This window comes from Taeniopygia guttata, chromosome 7 (genome assembly GCF_048771995.1).
Source record: "Taeniopygia guttata chromosome 7, bTaeGut7.mat, whole genome shotgun sequence".
In the NCBI taxonomy this organism is placed as follows: Eukaryota; Metazoa; Chordata; class Aves; order Passeriformes; family Estrildidae; genus Taeniopygia; species Taeniopygia guttata.
This window is the reverse complement of record NC_133032.1, coordinates 2,490,332-2,505,713: the sequence shown is the minus strand read 5'-3', so window position 1 is coordinate 2,505,713 and position 15,382 is coordinate 2,490,332. Positions and strand designations below refer to the sequence as shown.

Here is a 15,382-nt window from a genome sequence, read left to right as displayed (position 1 = left end):
CTGATTTAACTGTTCCATGAAATGAACTCCTCAGACACAGCTAAAATAAAAGCCCATTTATCACCAGCATCTGAACTGGGGATGGAAGTTCCTAGCAGCAGTGACTTATCAGTGTTAAAATATTTGGGTTTTGGAGGAATGATGTCCACAGGCTTTGGAATGAGTTTTCTTAGGTATTTCTGCGGCTGCCACATCCCTGGAAGTGCTCAAGGCCAGCCTGGATGGGGTTTGGAGCAACCTGGTCCAGTGGAAGGTGTCCCTGCCCATGGAATGGGGTGGAGCAAGGTGAGATTTAAGGTCCCTTCCCACCCAAACCATTCCATGATTTTGGTCCAGTCAGAACTGGTGTGGTGATCTGGCTTACCTCTCCAGAAATCTTTTCTGTGTAAGGATTTGTATCAAAGACCCTAGTGCACCAATTTATAATTTAAAAAAAATGTGAATGTGTAATTGGGGCAGAAATTTGAGTAAATGGAAAGGAGAAATCACATTGTCACCAATTTTTCATTATTTATATTCATTTTGCAACCCTGGCAGAATATAAATGTCAGACTTGGGCGATTCATGCTTTCAGGGATGAAACATCAAAGATTCATCACCGGGCTAATGTTCACTTGGAACACAGGGGTTTAGCTGCCCCACTTCCACAAGGGACAAGGAAAAGCAAGGGAAAGGTCCAGAAATGGCAGTCATTGGCAGCTTGGGAAGAGGGGCTTCTGTGTGAGGAGAGATGGGGATTACTGGAGTTAATTAATGCACAAGGCTATTTTGACAATCCTCCTCCCCTGTGCCATGTCACAGGTGCTGCAGCAAGGCTCCATGACATTTAAAGGAAACAAAATTCCAACAGATAAAAGGAAATACTTTCTTAAGGGCTGTAATTAATGCAAGAAGATGATTGCCATGGGATGCTGAGGACAGGATCATTTGAGCTGTGTTCCAAATGAAGGGCTGCCTGGGCACTTTGTGCTGTACAGAACAGGCACATTTTATAGTGACTGGGATAATGTTTTCAAGTCAAACTTACACTAAATACTTGCTCTCATGTTCCAGGGTACAAATGGATTACTACTTGGAGCTGGGAACAATGGAGTATTTTTTTCCCCCTTTGCTGTAACACTGAACCATTAGCCTTTCCCTGAAGAGAGATATTGGTTTAGTGAGGAAGCATGAGGAAAAAAAAAAAAAAAAGAGTAATTTGCCAAATATCACAAATGCTGCCTGTGTTGAGCGAGCCAAATGGCTCTAAATGGAAATTGGGAAGTACTCAGCAGGGCTGGGAGAAATATGCACTATCCTTAGGTCAGCAGTGGGAGAAGCCTTGGAGAAAGCTGTGAGAATCAGCATCCTGCTTGTGGTGGAGGTGCTGGGATGTTCGAGGAGCAGGACAACAAGGAAACCTTCCAGCCAGGAAAAGTGGGGGTTTATAAGCAGTAGGAATTATTGGGGCCATGGCATGGAGAAAGCTCTTTTGGGGTCTCCTGGAGCAGTACAGAGGTCTTACCTCATTGGGAGCCCCTGATGTGGGCTGCCTGCAGCTCCCTGGGGCACAGCAGGGCTCTGCCCAGTGCCAAGGACTTGGTAGCATTTACCAGGCTTGAAGGTGATCCAGGGGTATTTGAGGCACATGTGGAATCCCAGAACCACAGACTGGTTTGGGAGGGACCTAAAAGCTCATCCCACCCCCTGCCACGGGCAGGGACACCTTCCACTAGCCCAGGTTGCTCCAAGCCCCATCCAACCTGGCCTTGGACACTTCCAGGAGCAGCAACAGCTTCTCTGGGCATCCTGTGCCAGTGAATAAAATATACTTCAAATGCTCTCAGTTTCGCCCTCAGGATTTTATAGCCCTGAGGGATGGAGCTTTAGGCAGAAACTAATTTATTTTAAAGCCTGGAAGGAAAACTTTTAAAGAAATTATTGTTTGAAATGATTTAAGAGAAGGGCTTAGATCTTGGCCATTGAATGGCCAGGTGTTTTGCCTTCTCAAGGTGATCTATCCAGGCTTGCTGAGCACCTCAGCTCTGGAAGGAAAAGGACAAATGCATGGAATTAATGGCCCCCTGTGTGTTTTATCCATGCACATGGAGGCCACTCTGCTCAACTTGAGCAGCAGCAGGTTCACCAAAGCACTCTGCCTGCTGTCTTGCCAAAATAAGCACTGGTTTGGCACATCCCAGATTGGGGGAGATGGGCTTTGGTGCTATTGAACCCTAAATCATCATTCAAATAGTGAGGTGCCAACCCACCAGCACAGTGAGCAGGTCCCTACATCAAGTGTGGCTGGACATGGCAGGGAATGCTACAAGACAGGCAAGAGAGCTCTGGAAGTCACCTGGAACGTTTCTTCCTCCTCTTTGTACACCGGGTCGTGTCTGGCCAGAGAAGTGACAAACTCAGCCGTCCTCAGTGGCTTCCTGGCCATCTGCAGCAGCCTCAGCTCAGTCAGCACCGTGTGCACCACGTCCACAATGTGGCCCTGGGTGAAGCCATCCGACACCTGGGCCAGGCAGTTGAGGTTCACCAGCCTGGTGAGGGTCCCACCACGCTGCAGGATGTAGTGCTTCCACAGTGCTGAGCATCAGGACATGGAAAAGAGACAATGTAAACACAGCAGTTCAAGGAAAGCAGGAGAAATATATTTTATTATTATCTATTTTGATACTGGAAAAAGAAAATAAGGACTATCGATCAGGAAAGCCAAAATTCAAATTTTTTTGTGTGTGTTGTCTTTCCTCTTCAGATTTGCAATGTACGGGTCGTTAGGCACGTGTGCTTTTAAGCCCTTACTGATAATTTTTGGCCACCAGTTAGTACTTCTCAGCAAGCCATTAAGGGCACTTAGAGTGGGATGGGTATGTGTGTAAAAATGGAAAGAACTACTTGTGTGTGCACACAGAACCTGTCCAGTGTCCCCATTTGGATGTGCAGAGGTAAGTACCTTTACCAACAGCCTGTTTTTATTTCTCTGACCTTCATCACACCTTATTCCTGCTGAGCTGAGGGCTGCTGAGGGACTCCACATCCCAAAGGCTTCCAGCTATCAGGCACGTGTTGCAAGGTGCAAATTTTCTGTGATTGGGGTTTTGCTGGTTACTTGAAAGGTGAACTTGGTTCTGTCTTTTAGCTGTGAACTTCTGTGACCTCATTGGTTTCTTTGGGGTTGTGAAGTGGCTGAGATTTTGCTTCCAAATAACAGGAATAATACCAATCTTTTGGTCTGTTTTATGTTAAGTAAGACTCTGTTTCAGAGAAATTTAGGAGAACTTTGATGTTGCCTCCTCAGGCTTTGCTTTAAAGCATAATATAGAAATATTTGGAAAAGATTAGGAGGATTATGGGTAAGAGGTTAAAAAGTTTCTTGAATGAGACATTTTGAGTCTGCTGTGCTTGAATGCTCAGATGTAGCATGAAGATGTTGGGTGGAGGTTGGTGCTGCTGGAAAAGCTGCCTTGCTCCCCCTTGGACGTCAATACCACAGACTGGAGCCCATAACTATTGACAGCTCTGCTCTGCATTTCTCACTCCAGCAATTTGTGGTCTCTCACTTGAATTGTGCTTGTGTTCAATAAATATTGGCTGAATCACTAATTCATAAAGGAGGAATTGATGCACACAGTCAGATATTGTGTGCTGCAGCTCCTGGTGCAGGTGTGTAACACAAGGCACTGCCTTGCTGGGTGATTAATGGCAAGAAATCAGTATGGGATTGTGAATCTTCAATATATGCAATGATTTCCATTGTTTCCACTGAGCACAGATTGGAATACTCTGGTCTGTAACCAGAGGGAGGGCTGCAGCAGACAGGTAGCTGTGCACTGTGTATTACAAGTATTTGTTATCTCGTTATTTTTCTGTCAAAACAAGTTTCTGTCTTTCTCAAATGGGGTGTCACTGAAAACTGACAGGATAGGGAGGTGAAGATCCTATTTCCATAGAACTTCAGGGAAGGCTGGAGCTGAAGAACAAGCCAGGCACTGTCTGAAACGGGGCAACACAAAGAATTACAGCTACACGTTTATTCTGCTTTAAAATGCCACGCATTAACTTTTTTTGGGCATTCTGAAGTGTGCAGTTGAAATCCCTCGAGCTGGCCATGTTTTAGGACTCCAAGTTAGTGGTGAGAGTCCCAGAATGTGACAGTTCAACCCCCAGAAGTGAGCACAGCTAAATTCAGCTGCTGTCACCTCCTTTCTCTACGTTTTGCTCAGTCTCCTTATCTCTCAGCAATTCCTCAGAGCTGTAACCCAACATGAAACACATGTTCCCTTGCTTGGTGACCATTTCCCATCCACAGCAGGAAAATTATGGAATGTGGGAGAGGTTTATGATGTGCTAGGCAGCCAACTCTGTCCTGGGCCCACCCAAATGTGCATCACCTGGCTACCTGGGCTGCCTCTGAGGGATGCAGGGTGAAACTGGACTGCACAATGTGTTTGTAAGAGTTTTGTAACAAGGTGACACTGGACAGAGGAAAGAGTACCTGTGTGGCAATGTCCCTGAGCCAAATCTGTTTTCTTTTATTGCTGTTTATTGCAGACTTCAGGATGCTTAAAACCTCAAAACATTGGAGGTCTGTTTTATTAAAAAAAAAAAAAAAAGTTTTCCTTACAAGCTTTGAGTCCCAGTACATGGAATATTCAATGATTTTGTCAGAATTTGGGAGGGCCTGTCTATTACTGTAAACATTTGATAGACCAGACATGCAAAATCATGGATGCCTGTACAATTTCTCTTGTGATCTGCAAGCACACAAAGTGGAATTTGTAAGAGAGAAAATTTAGTCCACTTGACATGATTTGGTTTTGGAGAGGCTGAGAAGTTGTGTTGTTTAGAGTGTGGGAGTATGGAGACTGGAAATTCAGAACTGCAAACAGGAACCAGAAATTCAGAATCCCTGTGTTAAAAAAAAAAAATAGAAAATGTGTGCTAAAATAGGGGGAAAAAACCAGCTTAGGCTGAGCTTGGTGCACACTTAACTCATGGAAAAATATGAGTTGCTGGTGAAAAGTATTTTAAACTCTTCTCTCAGCTTCCACTTTTATTATTGGGCCTTTGGAGTAGACTGTTATGATTTAAGCTACATTTTCAGGACTTGAGACACACCAGGGGCATGACTTGAGCTGAAGGGCAGTTCTGAGCATAACCAGGCAACAAGCAGGAATTTTAAACAGTAGGATTAACCACGAGGATGACTGAAATACTTGCCAAATCTTGTCAGGTAGTCAGGCTTCGGGATGAGAATGATTTTCTGGTAAACTTTGCAGAAAGGTCCCAGATTGGCACTGAAGGGCCTGCTGGAGGTGCCCACGAGCAGAACCCTATCCTTGGGTTTCAGAGCCCGCAGGAACTGGGGCAGGAGCTTTGCCAGGCGTTTGAAGTTCACCTGCAGCACGTGGAAACAGCAGAAGGAGAGACTTGTTAACAATGCTGACAGCTCAGAGTTAATGAGCTGGAGCTGTACCTGCTGCCTGCAACAGGATTTTGGGGTTTTTTTTAGTGCTCTGCTTGTATTTGGTATGAGCTGATGAGATATCAGATCAGGTAGGAAGATTCTGCCTCCTCAAATTCAGGTAAACACTTGATTTCTGCTTTGTGAGTTTGTGCTACTGAATTTACTGGTCTAGTTATTCAAAGGCAGGAAGGGAGCAACTAATTTAAAGAAGGAAATCTTTGCTTCCAGCTCAAGGAGAAATATTGCAGGGACCTGCACACCTGATGAACCTCGACGGTAGAAAATTGTAACCTAGTTTGGAATCCTCCCAGCTCTTGGAGGTTATGATTTTCTTGACTTCTAAGTGTGAAAAATACACTCCCTATTTTTTCTGCGCTTTCTAACTTGCTGAGGCTCTGAGAACAAAGGTTCTGGGAGCTCAGAGTTCATTTCTTGCAATAATTTACTACTTGACTTTGTAACACATATTTAACTACTACTTACAGAACAGATGAGTATTGAGCAGAACCTTTTATTGGAGGGTTATATTTGATAATGTTCAAGTGAATATTGGCTGGAGAAGCCTAATCAGATTGCTGTGGTGTCATTACTGTTAATCAATAAGCTTTCCCACAAGTTTTGGGGTAGAGTAGCACTTTTTTTTTTTTTTTTTTTTCCTTAAATCAGCTTAACACAATACATCTGGTGGATCATTTTCTTCTCATGGTCATGCTATGCATTTTTCCAAGTGTGCCAATTGCTTAATCAAGATAATGAGTTGAACATGTCTTAGCTCCAGGGCTGAGGGCCCCCTCTGGGGCACAGCCAGGGTGACATGGCCAGCCCATGGTTTTGCTCCTGGATGAACTGTCCCTCAGTCCTGGTGGCACAAATGTCACCCTGGCATTAGCACAGCGCCTGATACTTGCTTTGGCTTCTGAAGGCTGAGCTTAGCTCATCTTTTAGGGTGGGGCTGAGAGTATCTTGGTCCAGTGGAAGATATCCCTGCCCCTGGCAGGAGGTGGAACAAGAGGACCTTTAAGGCCCCTTTCAACCCAAACCATTCCATGATTCTCCAAAATTCCAGCACTCCCAAGGGACTTCTGCCTGTCCTTCCAGGTTCATGCTCTCTCCTCTAAGTGTTGGATGTGCTGTGAACAGTTTGGGATGTGTGGGATTCCAACAGACTCCCACCAAGGGAAGGTCTTGGGATGGGTACAAGGGGCAGAGGGATACCCTGGACTCTGAAGTGGGCAGGACAAGAACATTTTGCACACTGATGGCAAAGCAAGCAAGGACTATGAATAACCCAGCCCATTTTGGGCCCTTAATCTTAATTCCCATCTGCATCTTCTGTCAGGGTTTGAACCCAAGAGAAAGGTTCCCTCTTGCTGTGGGGATCACTAAGGGTCCCTCTGATGACTTGAGAGGCATACTAGAACAGAGGCCAGGCAGAATTACAGAATAAAGCAGGGATTTATTAAAAGGATCTCCTCAATGGATCCACCTTGGGCAGCACAAGAGCCCAGCCAGGGCTGCACCCAAGATGAACCAAAATAGTCACAAAATGGACAACTGGTCATGGGGTCTCTCACTTTTATATGTTCTGCTCCATTTGCATATTGGAGTTAATTGTTCAATTACAACTTTAGGTTTATGAAGTTCCACCCTTCTTGTTTTTCTCTCTTCAATTCACCATTGTTTGTGCTCTTGGGCCTGAGATTTGGATCATTTGTCCCTGGTCCCCAGCCAGAGAAGGAATTGTTTTGTCTCCCTGCTCTGTGCAGAGAGCTCACCATCCCCTAATCTGAAGCTCAGAAGTGCACACTAAAGCAGCACAGAATCTGAAAAATAGAAAAGCTAAAAGCTGAGGCATCACCTCTGAGGATCACTGCGCACCCATCACCTCACCCAGCCCTGGCAGAAGGAACAGCCCCAGCCAAGTTTGGGTTGCCTTGTGTTGCCTTTCCAAAATACAGGCTTGTGACCACCTCACAGACACTCTAAGATAAAAGGTTTAATTTTTCACATAAAGCTTGAAAAGCAAAATATTTTGCAGGCAAGAGGAAGTGGGGTGAATTGCTCCCTGCTGTGAGTATGGGGCAGTATTTTAATTTTCTTTCCAAGCCACACAGGAGAGGAAGGAATGGAAGCAGTGGCATTAGGACTCCTGGGAGCCCAAAGAAAATAATCTGTCATTGTAACTATTTAACACAGGCTCCTTGTTTTTGCAGTGGAAATTTATCCTTGTTACTTTATTGTTCACTTTGGCTCCATCCAGTTTCTCAAATTAATAGAGCTGAACAATTTAAGCTCATCTCAACTTTTAGCTTCTTGCCTCATATTTTGAAATTCTCCATTATTCCCTTTTACTTTCTAGTGCACTGATGAGCGGTGACTGGACTATTTTTAAATAAAGCAAGGATAGGTGGAAGAGAGAAATGTGACCTCTTGGGGGCTCTTAAGAAGTCACAAGACTCTCTTAAAAGCTAAAAAAAAAAAAAAAAAAAGTTAGTGAGAAGCTATTATCAAGCAAGCTTTGGCAGGTCTGGTCATAGTGGTATGTGCTAAGCTAAGGAATACACTTGTTCCTTTGTGTGGGCTGTAGTGCAACAGGAGAAATTATCTGCACTGAAATAAAGAAGAATTCACCTCTTCTTCTCCCTTCGGTGCCCCTTTGGAAAATACTCTCTCTGTGTTTCCAATCCACACGACTGAAGGCTGCAATTCCTTGCCCACCTAGGAGAAAATGGGGGAGAAAAGGCAAGGAGTTGATTAAAACAGCTGCAATTTCATACTTGGGAGCCTGTCACTGTGCGTCTGAATCCAGATTTCAGCAGCTCAATTAGCCTGGCTTATTTTTTATCCCTGGGAATGTTCAGCAATCATGGATAGCACTGCTCAGCAGCCTTGGCAAATCCAGCTCTTTCTAGTTAGGCACTGAGCATTAAGAGCCCACCCCAAACTGGATCATTTTGTCTGCTATGCTTATCTTGAATTTCTCAGCATGAATTCAGTTGTGTTCCTGCAAAAGGAAGCTTGGATTTGGTGTTCAATGGAAAATCGTGGTCCAAGAGCAGCTTTAGGCTGAGGCTGGGGTCTCACTCTGCTTTTCTGGATGGGGAGACAGGCAAGGCATGGCTGTTGCATGAGAGGGAAGGCACTAATCATTAACCAAACAGATTGTCAATCTTCTGGTTGAAACTCCAGCATTTAATTTGCAGCGAGCCCAAGAATTAAATTTGAAGGCGGGGGGGGGGGGCATTGCCCAAAAGTGGGTTTTCCTGCTCCAAAATCAGAGGCACGATACCCCTGGTTCACAGCAGGATGGCAGCAATGCTACAGGCTTTTTCCACATCCTGCACTCTTCCCCATTGCTATAGAAACACCAGAGGTTGAGCCGTTCCAGAGGTTTAGACATTCTGCTGCCAAATTTTAATCACTTTCCAGTGGCTCTCAGAGTTTGCTCAGCAACAAAAAGTGACGGCTCGAGGAGTCAGCGGTAACGAGAGGGAGAGAGAGAGGCACAGCATCCTTCCATCCTGCCTTTTTCTTTTTTTTCCCTTTAATTCCCCCTAGTTGAAACTGCTGCTTCCAGGAAGGCAGCTTACAAAACCCACGGGCTGTGTACATCACAGGCTCCTGTCTGACTGACAGCCAGGCAGGAAGAATGAAGCTGTGAGCATGGTTGCTCTCAGCACTGCAGCTGATTTTCGTGGCTGTGTGTGTGTGCAGGAGAGGTGGGCTGGGGATGGGGAAGAGCACAGCACACAAGGGCTGCTCACTTTGTTTGCTGTGCTGCTGATGGGGTTGTGTGGAAGCAATGCCACCTTCAGCGTGTGACACTTTTATGGCTGGCAACTGGTCAGTCCTAGAATATGTCAGGTGATAGCTCCAAGTCCAGAACAGTTGGATTGGAGAGTCCTGAAATCATTTGGGTTGGAAGAGACCTTTAAGCCCATCCTATTCCATCCCCTGCCATGGGCAGGGACAACTTCCCACAGTCCCAAGCTGTTCCAGGCCTTGTCCAACCTGGCCTTGGACACTTCCAGGGATCCAGGGGCAGCCACAGCTGCTCTGGGCACCCTGGGCCAGGGCCTGCCCACCCTGCCAGGGAACAATTCCTGCCCAATATCCCATCTAAACCCATTCTCTGTCAGTTTAAACCCTTCCCCCTTGTCCTGTCCCTGCTGGCCCTTGTCAATAGCCTCTCTCAATTTTTCTTGTAGCCCTTTCAGGCACTGGAAATGATGGCTCAGGTTTCAGCTTTTTTATTTTTCAGATTCTGTGCTGCTTTAATGTGTGGGTCTGGGTTTCCTGTTATGGGATGGTGAACTCTCTTCACAGAGCAGGGAGACAAAACAATTCTTCTGTGGCTGGGGACCAAGGACAAATGGTCCAAATCTCAGGCCAAGAGCACAAATAACGTGGACTGAAGAGATAAAGACAAGAAGGTTGGGACTGCATGGGCTAAAGCTGGAATTGGACAATGAACTCCAATATGCAAATGGAGCAGACTTATAAAGTGAGAGACCCCGTGACCAGTTGTCCATTTTGTGACCATTTTGGTTCATCTTGGGTGCAGCCCTGGCTGGGCTCTTGCACTGCCCAAGGTGGATCCATTGAGGAGATCCTTTTAATAAATCCCTGCTTTATTCTTTAACTGTCCAGCCGCTGTCCTAGGGCAGCCTTCACAAGCCATCAGGAGGGGCTCTAAGGTGACCCCAAAGCCTCTCTCTTTTCTAGGCTGAACAATCCCAATTGTGTCAGCCTTTCCTTTTAGGAGAGGTGCTCCATCCCTCTAATCAGATGGGTGGTCTCCTCTGGACTCACTCCAACAGGTCAGTGTCCTTCCTGAGCATTTTGCTTTGGTGGATGGCAGGAGCTCAAATATTTTGTGTTAATAGTGAGGAGCGAAAATAAATAAAAAATAAAAGCAACATATTAGAAAAGGTATCAGATCCCTGAGGAGCCTGTTCAGTGCCTGTGCCTAATGCTGCAGTGGGATGTCACAGGGAAATAAGGGTGGGGGGAAGGTTACAGAGGCTACAAAAGCTGTTGGAAGAGGTTGAACACTTCTGGTGTCTCTTTGTCCTTTTGGTGGGGTCACCCCAGGCTGGGAGGAGAGGATATTCCTTGTTTGCTTTGGAGATGGTTCCTGTGGTGAGCAGCCCCCCTGAAATGCAGCCTGAGGTCTGAAATCAGGTTATACCTTCATTTTAGGAGAATGCTCACTGTTGGCACACCTTTCATCTTCTTTGCCCCCTTTGTTTCCTCACTAAGTGGAAATATAATGAATAATCTCAGATTTTGCTCCTAAAGAGAGAATGTCCTGTGTTTTCTGTTTTGAGGCAAAGAGCTAAATGCAGAAACTGGCCTGCCTGTGTTTATTGCCCAGAGAAGCTGTGGATGTTCCATCCCTGGAGGTGTCCAAGGCCAGGTTGGACATTGGGGCTTGCAGCAGCCTGGGACAGTGGAAGGTGTCCCTGCCATGGCAGGGGTGGGATGAGCTTTAAATTCCTTCCAACCCAAACCATTCCATGATTCCATAATTTTTCAGGTCTTCATAGACATTAATATAACCCAATTCAACACACTGTGTTTGAGTCTGGCTGTTTCTTCCTGGAAATCCAGATGAGACACCCAGAATCCATTGGCATCTAATTTAAATTGTTGGCAGATCTGTAGCTGCCTGTATATCCCCCTGTGAAAGTGCTCCATTTGAATTATCCACGGACAGTTTGAATCCATGGATAATTAAATGCACTGTACGTAATTAATTTGTAATTGAAATTTTATTAGCTTTGCTGCAATTCCACAATTTGTTGGAGCTGCCAGCAGATGGCCCCTTAACCCTTCTAATACCACACTGAGTGAGATTTGCTCTTTGGGAAAACCATTATGGAAAAAAAAATACCTCTCATCCTGCTTTCAAGAGTCATCAAAGATCAAACAGCACTTTTGAAAGCCTTGGGTTCAACTTTTCAAACCTGGGAGCCAGAGTTTAACAGTTAAATTGTTACACTTGAAAATGCAGGATTTTGATTCTTGCCCAGCACATGTTGCACAAGGCTCCTCCAAACTTGAAGGATTTGATGGAATTTTTTTTTTTTTTAAAGACCCAAGATTTTTTGGAAGCTGAAGTTATTGCTGAATACTGCTTAATGGTCTGTAGTTTATACACCCAGAAATGCTGCTCTGAAACCTGTGATTAGACCTTATCATCACCAGGTAAATATTCCTGTGCTAGTGATGATGCCACTGTATTCTGGTTTGTGAGGCAGAAAATGGCTTGCAGCAGGATAAATTTAATTTTTAACCTTAGGGTAGCACAAGTTCAGGCTGCTTTCTCACAGAAATAACTGCATATTTGAGCCCTGTTGATACTTAACACTTCAAGGATATAAGAGTTCCAGCAGGCTGAGCTGCTGAGGGCAGAATTGTTTTGGCTGCTGGAAGAAAGATTCACTGGTTCACTGTTCCCAAATTTTAGCTGTGATGGGAGAGTCTGGTGGCATGGAAATGCTAATCACACCCAGAATTCTGTCAGTGTACCAGGACAAGCTCCTCAACCTGCCAGAACAACGGTATGGCTGAAGGGACAATACAGCAGTGGTTATGAACAAATGAACATGAATCAGTGGGAAAAAATTAAATTAATGGCAGGCTTTAAAATTCTGTGGCCTCTAAATGCTGGGGTTGTATAGTTTAATCAAAATAAACTCCATCAGATCTCTTTTTTGGGTGTAACCATTGTACAGTCACCTCTGAGCTGCTGAAGAGCAGTCCCAAAGAGGCTGATAAGAGTCCCCCAGCACTGATGGTGTTGAAATATTTCTGGACAATATTTTTCTCTGCACAGCACATAGTGAGCTGTGACACACACACACAGCTTCCCTGCTGGCATTTCCTCCTGGCCACCTCTCTCCCAACCTTTTAGCCTGGCCAGGGCTGCACTAATAAGGTTTCCCACGTGTGGCTTGGGGCACAATGTGCTCTCTGTGTGCTCTGCGGCCCTGGAGAGGGGATGAGCCCTGGGAGGGGCTGTGTCCCTCTGCTAGTGATTAACCCCCTGGCTGCCCCGTGATTGTCATTTTTATTGCCCTGCAGCTAAACCTCTGAACTACCTGGGCTTGTGTGTCACTGAGTTGTGCATTCTCCCTCTCCCCACCGTCCTGTCTGGATCTGATTTGGCTTCCATGTCTCCTTCCCTGCCCTTCCTTGCATCTTTCCTGTATTTTATGGGGACACAGTAGAGCCAAAAGACTGTTTGGCACAAGCTGGCAGCTCAGTCTGAGAAATGGGGTTTCCAGTGTGGAATATTTCAATTAATGTTGAAATTTCAATATTTTCACATTTTCAATTAATATTATTTAATTTCAATTAATATAAAAATAGTAAATAATATTTCATTACATTGAAATTGCTACATTATATTACATTGAAATAATATTTCAATGTTTTATTGAAATAAATAATATTTCAATGTGGAATATTCTGGGTCACGCTTCAAGGGTGAGTTTTGTTTTAGGGGGGGATTTCTGGGAAGTGCTTCTCTGCTGGAGACAGAGCCTCCCCTTTTTGCTCTGAAGCAGAGCTGACCTAGCAAGATTTGCTCTTTGGAGAACACAAGTGCTCAAGCTTGGTGTTTGCAGCCTCTTTCAATAGTTTTCCTATTCAATATCAATCGCCCTTACATCTCCTCTGAATAGGCAGATTGAAATGTTGGTGTTTTCCTGCTCTGTTATGAGAAGTCATTTCCTCTGAATGACATTAAAATGCCTGCCTGGGGTAACACTCCAGCCTCCCTTGGATTGGGGCTGCTCTGTCTCCTTGAAAAGGGAGAGGGGGGGCCATGGAAAGAACTTGGCTTTTGCATCTGAAACAAATTAAAGTTTCATTTTTTCCCCAGTCCTATTCACTTGTTTAGGGCGTCTCCCACGAAACAACCGCCAGCAGCCAACGCTTCAGTTATGGAAGGAAAGTTTCCTAATGGTCATTTTATGCTCTCCAGAGTTTCCTTTCATTACAGAAACTCTTTTGTTTGCACATAGGACAGGTAATCAAAAGTGTGAGGTGACTTCACCTTTATCACGGAGCACCATTAATCCTTATTTACTAAATCCTGGTGTTTAACAGTGGTTGTGTGGATCAGAAGATAAGAGGCAAAGAACTGTCACGTTTCCTGTCATTCACTCACAACTTGCAGTGGCAGGTCTGTATTTTGCTTGACTAACTCTCCATAAAGGCACTTCTGGGAAGCTAGAGTACAAAGCTGGCTTGACAATGCTTGCTGTTTCCAAAAAAACTGCCCAGAAGTGTCTGATTATGGAGATTTGGGGCATTTTCAGTGATCTCTGCACACAGGGCCCTCAGATGAGTGGTACTGTGCTGGGTCAGGTAAGACTGAGAGCTGGGAATATTAAATATAAAATGTCAGCTGCAAGCTACCAACTACATCCATGGTTTGTCTGCCACATGTGCCACTGTCCAGTGCAGTCTTGCAGTAATTCAAATAACCAGATTTTTGTACCATGGTGAAAAAATGAACTTTTTGGGGAGGGCAGTTACCACTGTTCAGCTTTTCTCTTGTCAAGGAATTTGTTTTGAATGTGTGTTGTTTTCTTCAGCTTGGGTAGCAGTAAATTCCTGCAGGATAGAGGAGATTCCTCATCCTCTGATTCCTCATTAAACTTTCTCCTTAATGTACAAACAATTTTCTTTGTTGCTACTTGTGCCAGTTTCTTTTTATCTCCTCTCTGTGCACCCCTGGGTAAAGTCTGACTCTATTATCTGTGTTATCCCATGAAAACCCTGAAAACAGCAGGTAAACCCCCTCTCACTCCAGTTTTATTTTAGCCCCAAACAGATGGATTTGTCCAGATGTGTATCACACTCCAGCCCCTTATCTCCACAGCTCTCCTCTGGAGCTGTTTGTCAAGGCCTGTTCTAACAGGGCAGCCCAATACTGGACACAATGTCCAGTTGTGGTCTCATAAGTGCCCAATAACAGGGAATAATTGGTTATTTTAAGGTGTTTGCTATATTCTTGCTGGTACAGGAAAGTATTGGGCTGAGTTAGTGCTGCATGGACTTGAGCAGAAAGAGGGGGAATGAGCACATTTGGCATTGTCAGGAATAAAGAGGTGGAATTTAACTGCAGAGGTGAGAGCCTGTGTGGGGGCAGGATTGTTTCCAGCCTGGCTCTGAGAACCTACAGGAGCTGAGCTGAAATCTCAGCAGATGGGGATGTGCTGGTGACTCAGCCATGGGGACAGAAGGTGATGGGAGAAGTTAAACAACCACAGGAACTGGGAATGAAAATGGAACACTGTGAATTTGAATGCTGCCAGGCCAGGCCAGTGTTGGGTCACAGGGTCATAGACTGGTTTGGGGTGGAGGGGCCTTAAAGCCCATCCAGTGCCACCCCCTGCCATGGGCAGGGACACCTTCCACTGTCCCAGGCTGCTCCAAGCCCCATCCAACCTGACCTTGGGCACTTCCAGGAATCAGGGTGCAGCCACAGCATCTCTGGGAACCCTGTGCCAGGGCTTCAGGGCCCTCACAGGGAAGGATTGAACAGCCAGGAAAGAGAAACCCTGTGCTGTGCCATTGTCTGTGCTGTGAGCCCAGCAGACTTTGAAGCAGTGCTGCTGCTGCAGCTGGAACAAGTCACCTTTAGGTAAGCAGGGTTGCTGTGACTCCTTTGCTGTGCCTGCAGCAGTGACTGCTCAGCATTCCCACTCTGTCTCCATGGCTACTCCAGGTAAATTCATCCCGGGCTGTGACAAATATGATCCATCACCTGGGAAAGCCTCACCATTGGGAAAACACAACAGCCCTGGACAGCCCTGATTCCATGTGATTGTGAGCAACTCCATCCCAGTAACTCACGGGGCTTCACTGAAGTGTCACTGTCTTTTGCAAAAGGTTAAGTAGAGAGAAATA

General features: G+C 45.3%; 1 protein-coding gene across 2 annotated transcripts in view; it reads right to left on the bottom strand.

Moving 5' to 3' along the window:
* Window positions 1-15,382, bottom strand: part of IQCA1 (IQ motif containing with AAA domain 1) — a 100,275-nt gene that overhangs the window by 2,232 nt on the left and 82,661 nt on the right. The window contains exons 16-18 of one of the 2 annotated variants that reach the window (XM_030277045.4): window positions 8,087-8,173; window positions 5,209-5,386; window positions 2,336-2,574 (exon numbers count right to left, since the gene is read on the bottom strand). In XM_030277045.4, the coding sequence (XP_030132905.4) occupies window positions 2,336-2,574; window positions 5,209-5,386; window positions 8,087-8,173 (504 nt within the window). The remainder of the gene's footprint in view (window positions 1-2,335; window positions 2,575-5,208; window positions 5,387-8,086; window positions 8,174-15,382) is intronic. The other variant, XM_030277046.4, reaches the window with a different exon arrangement.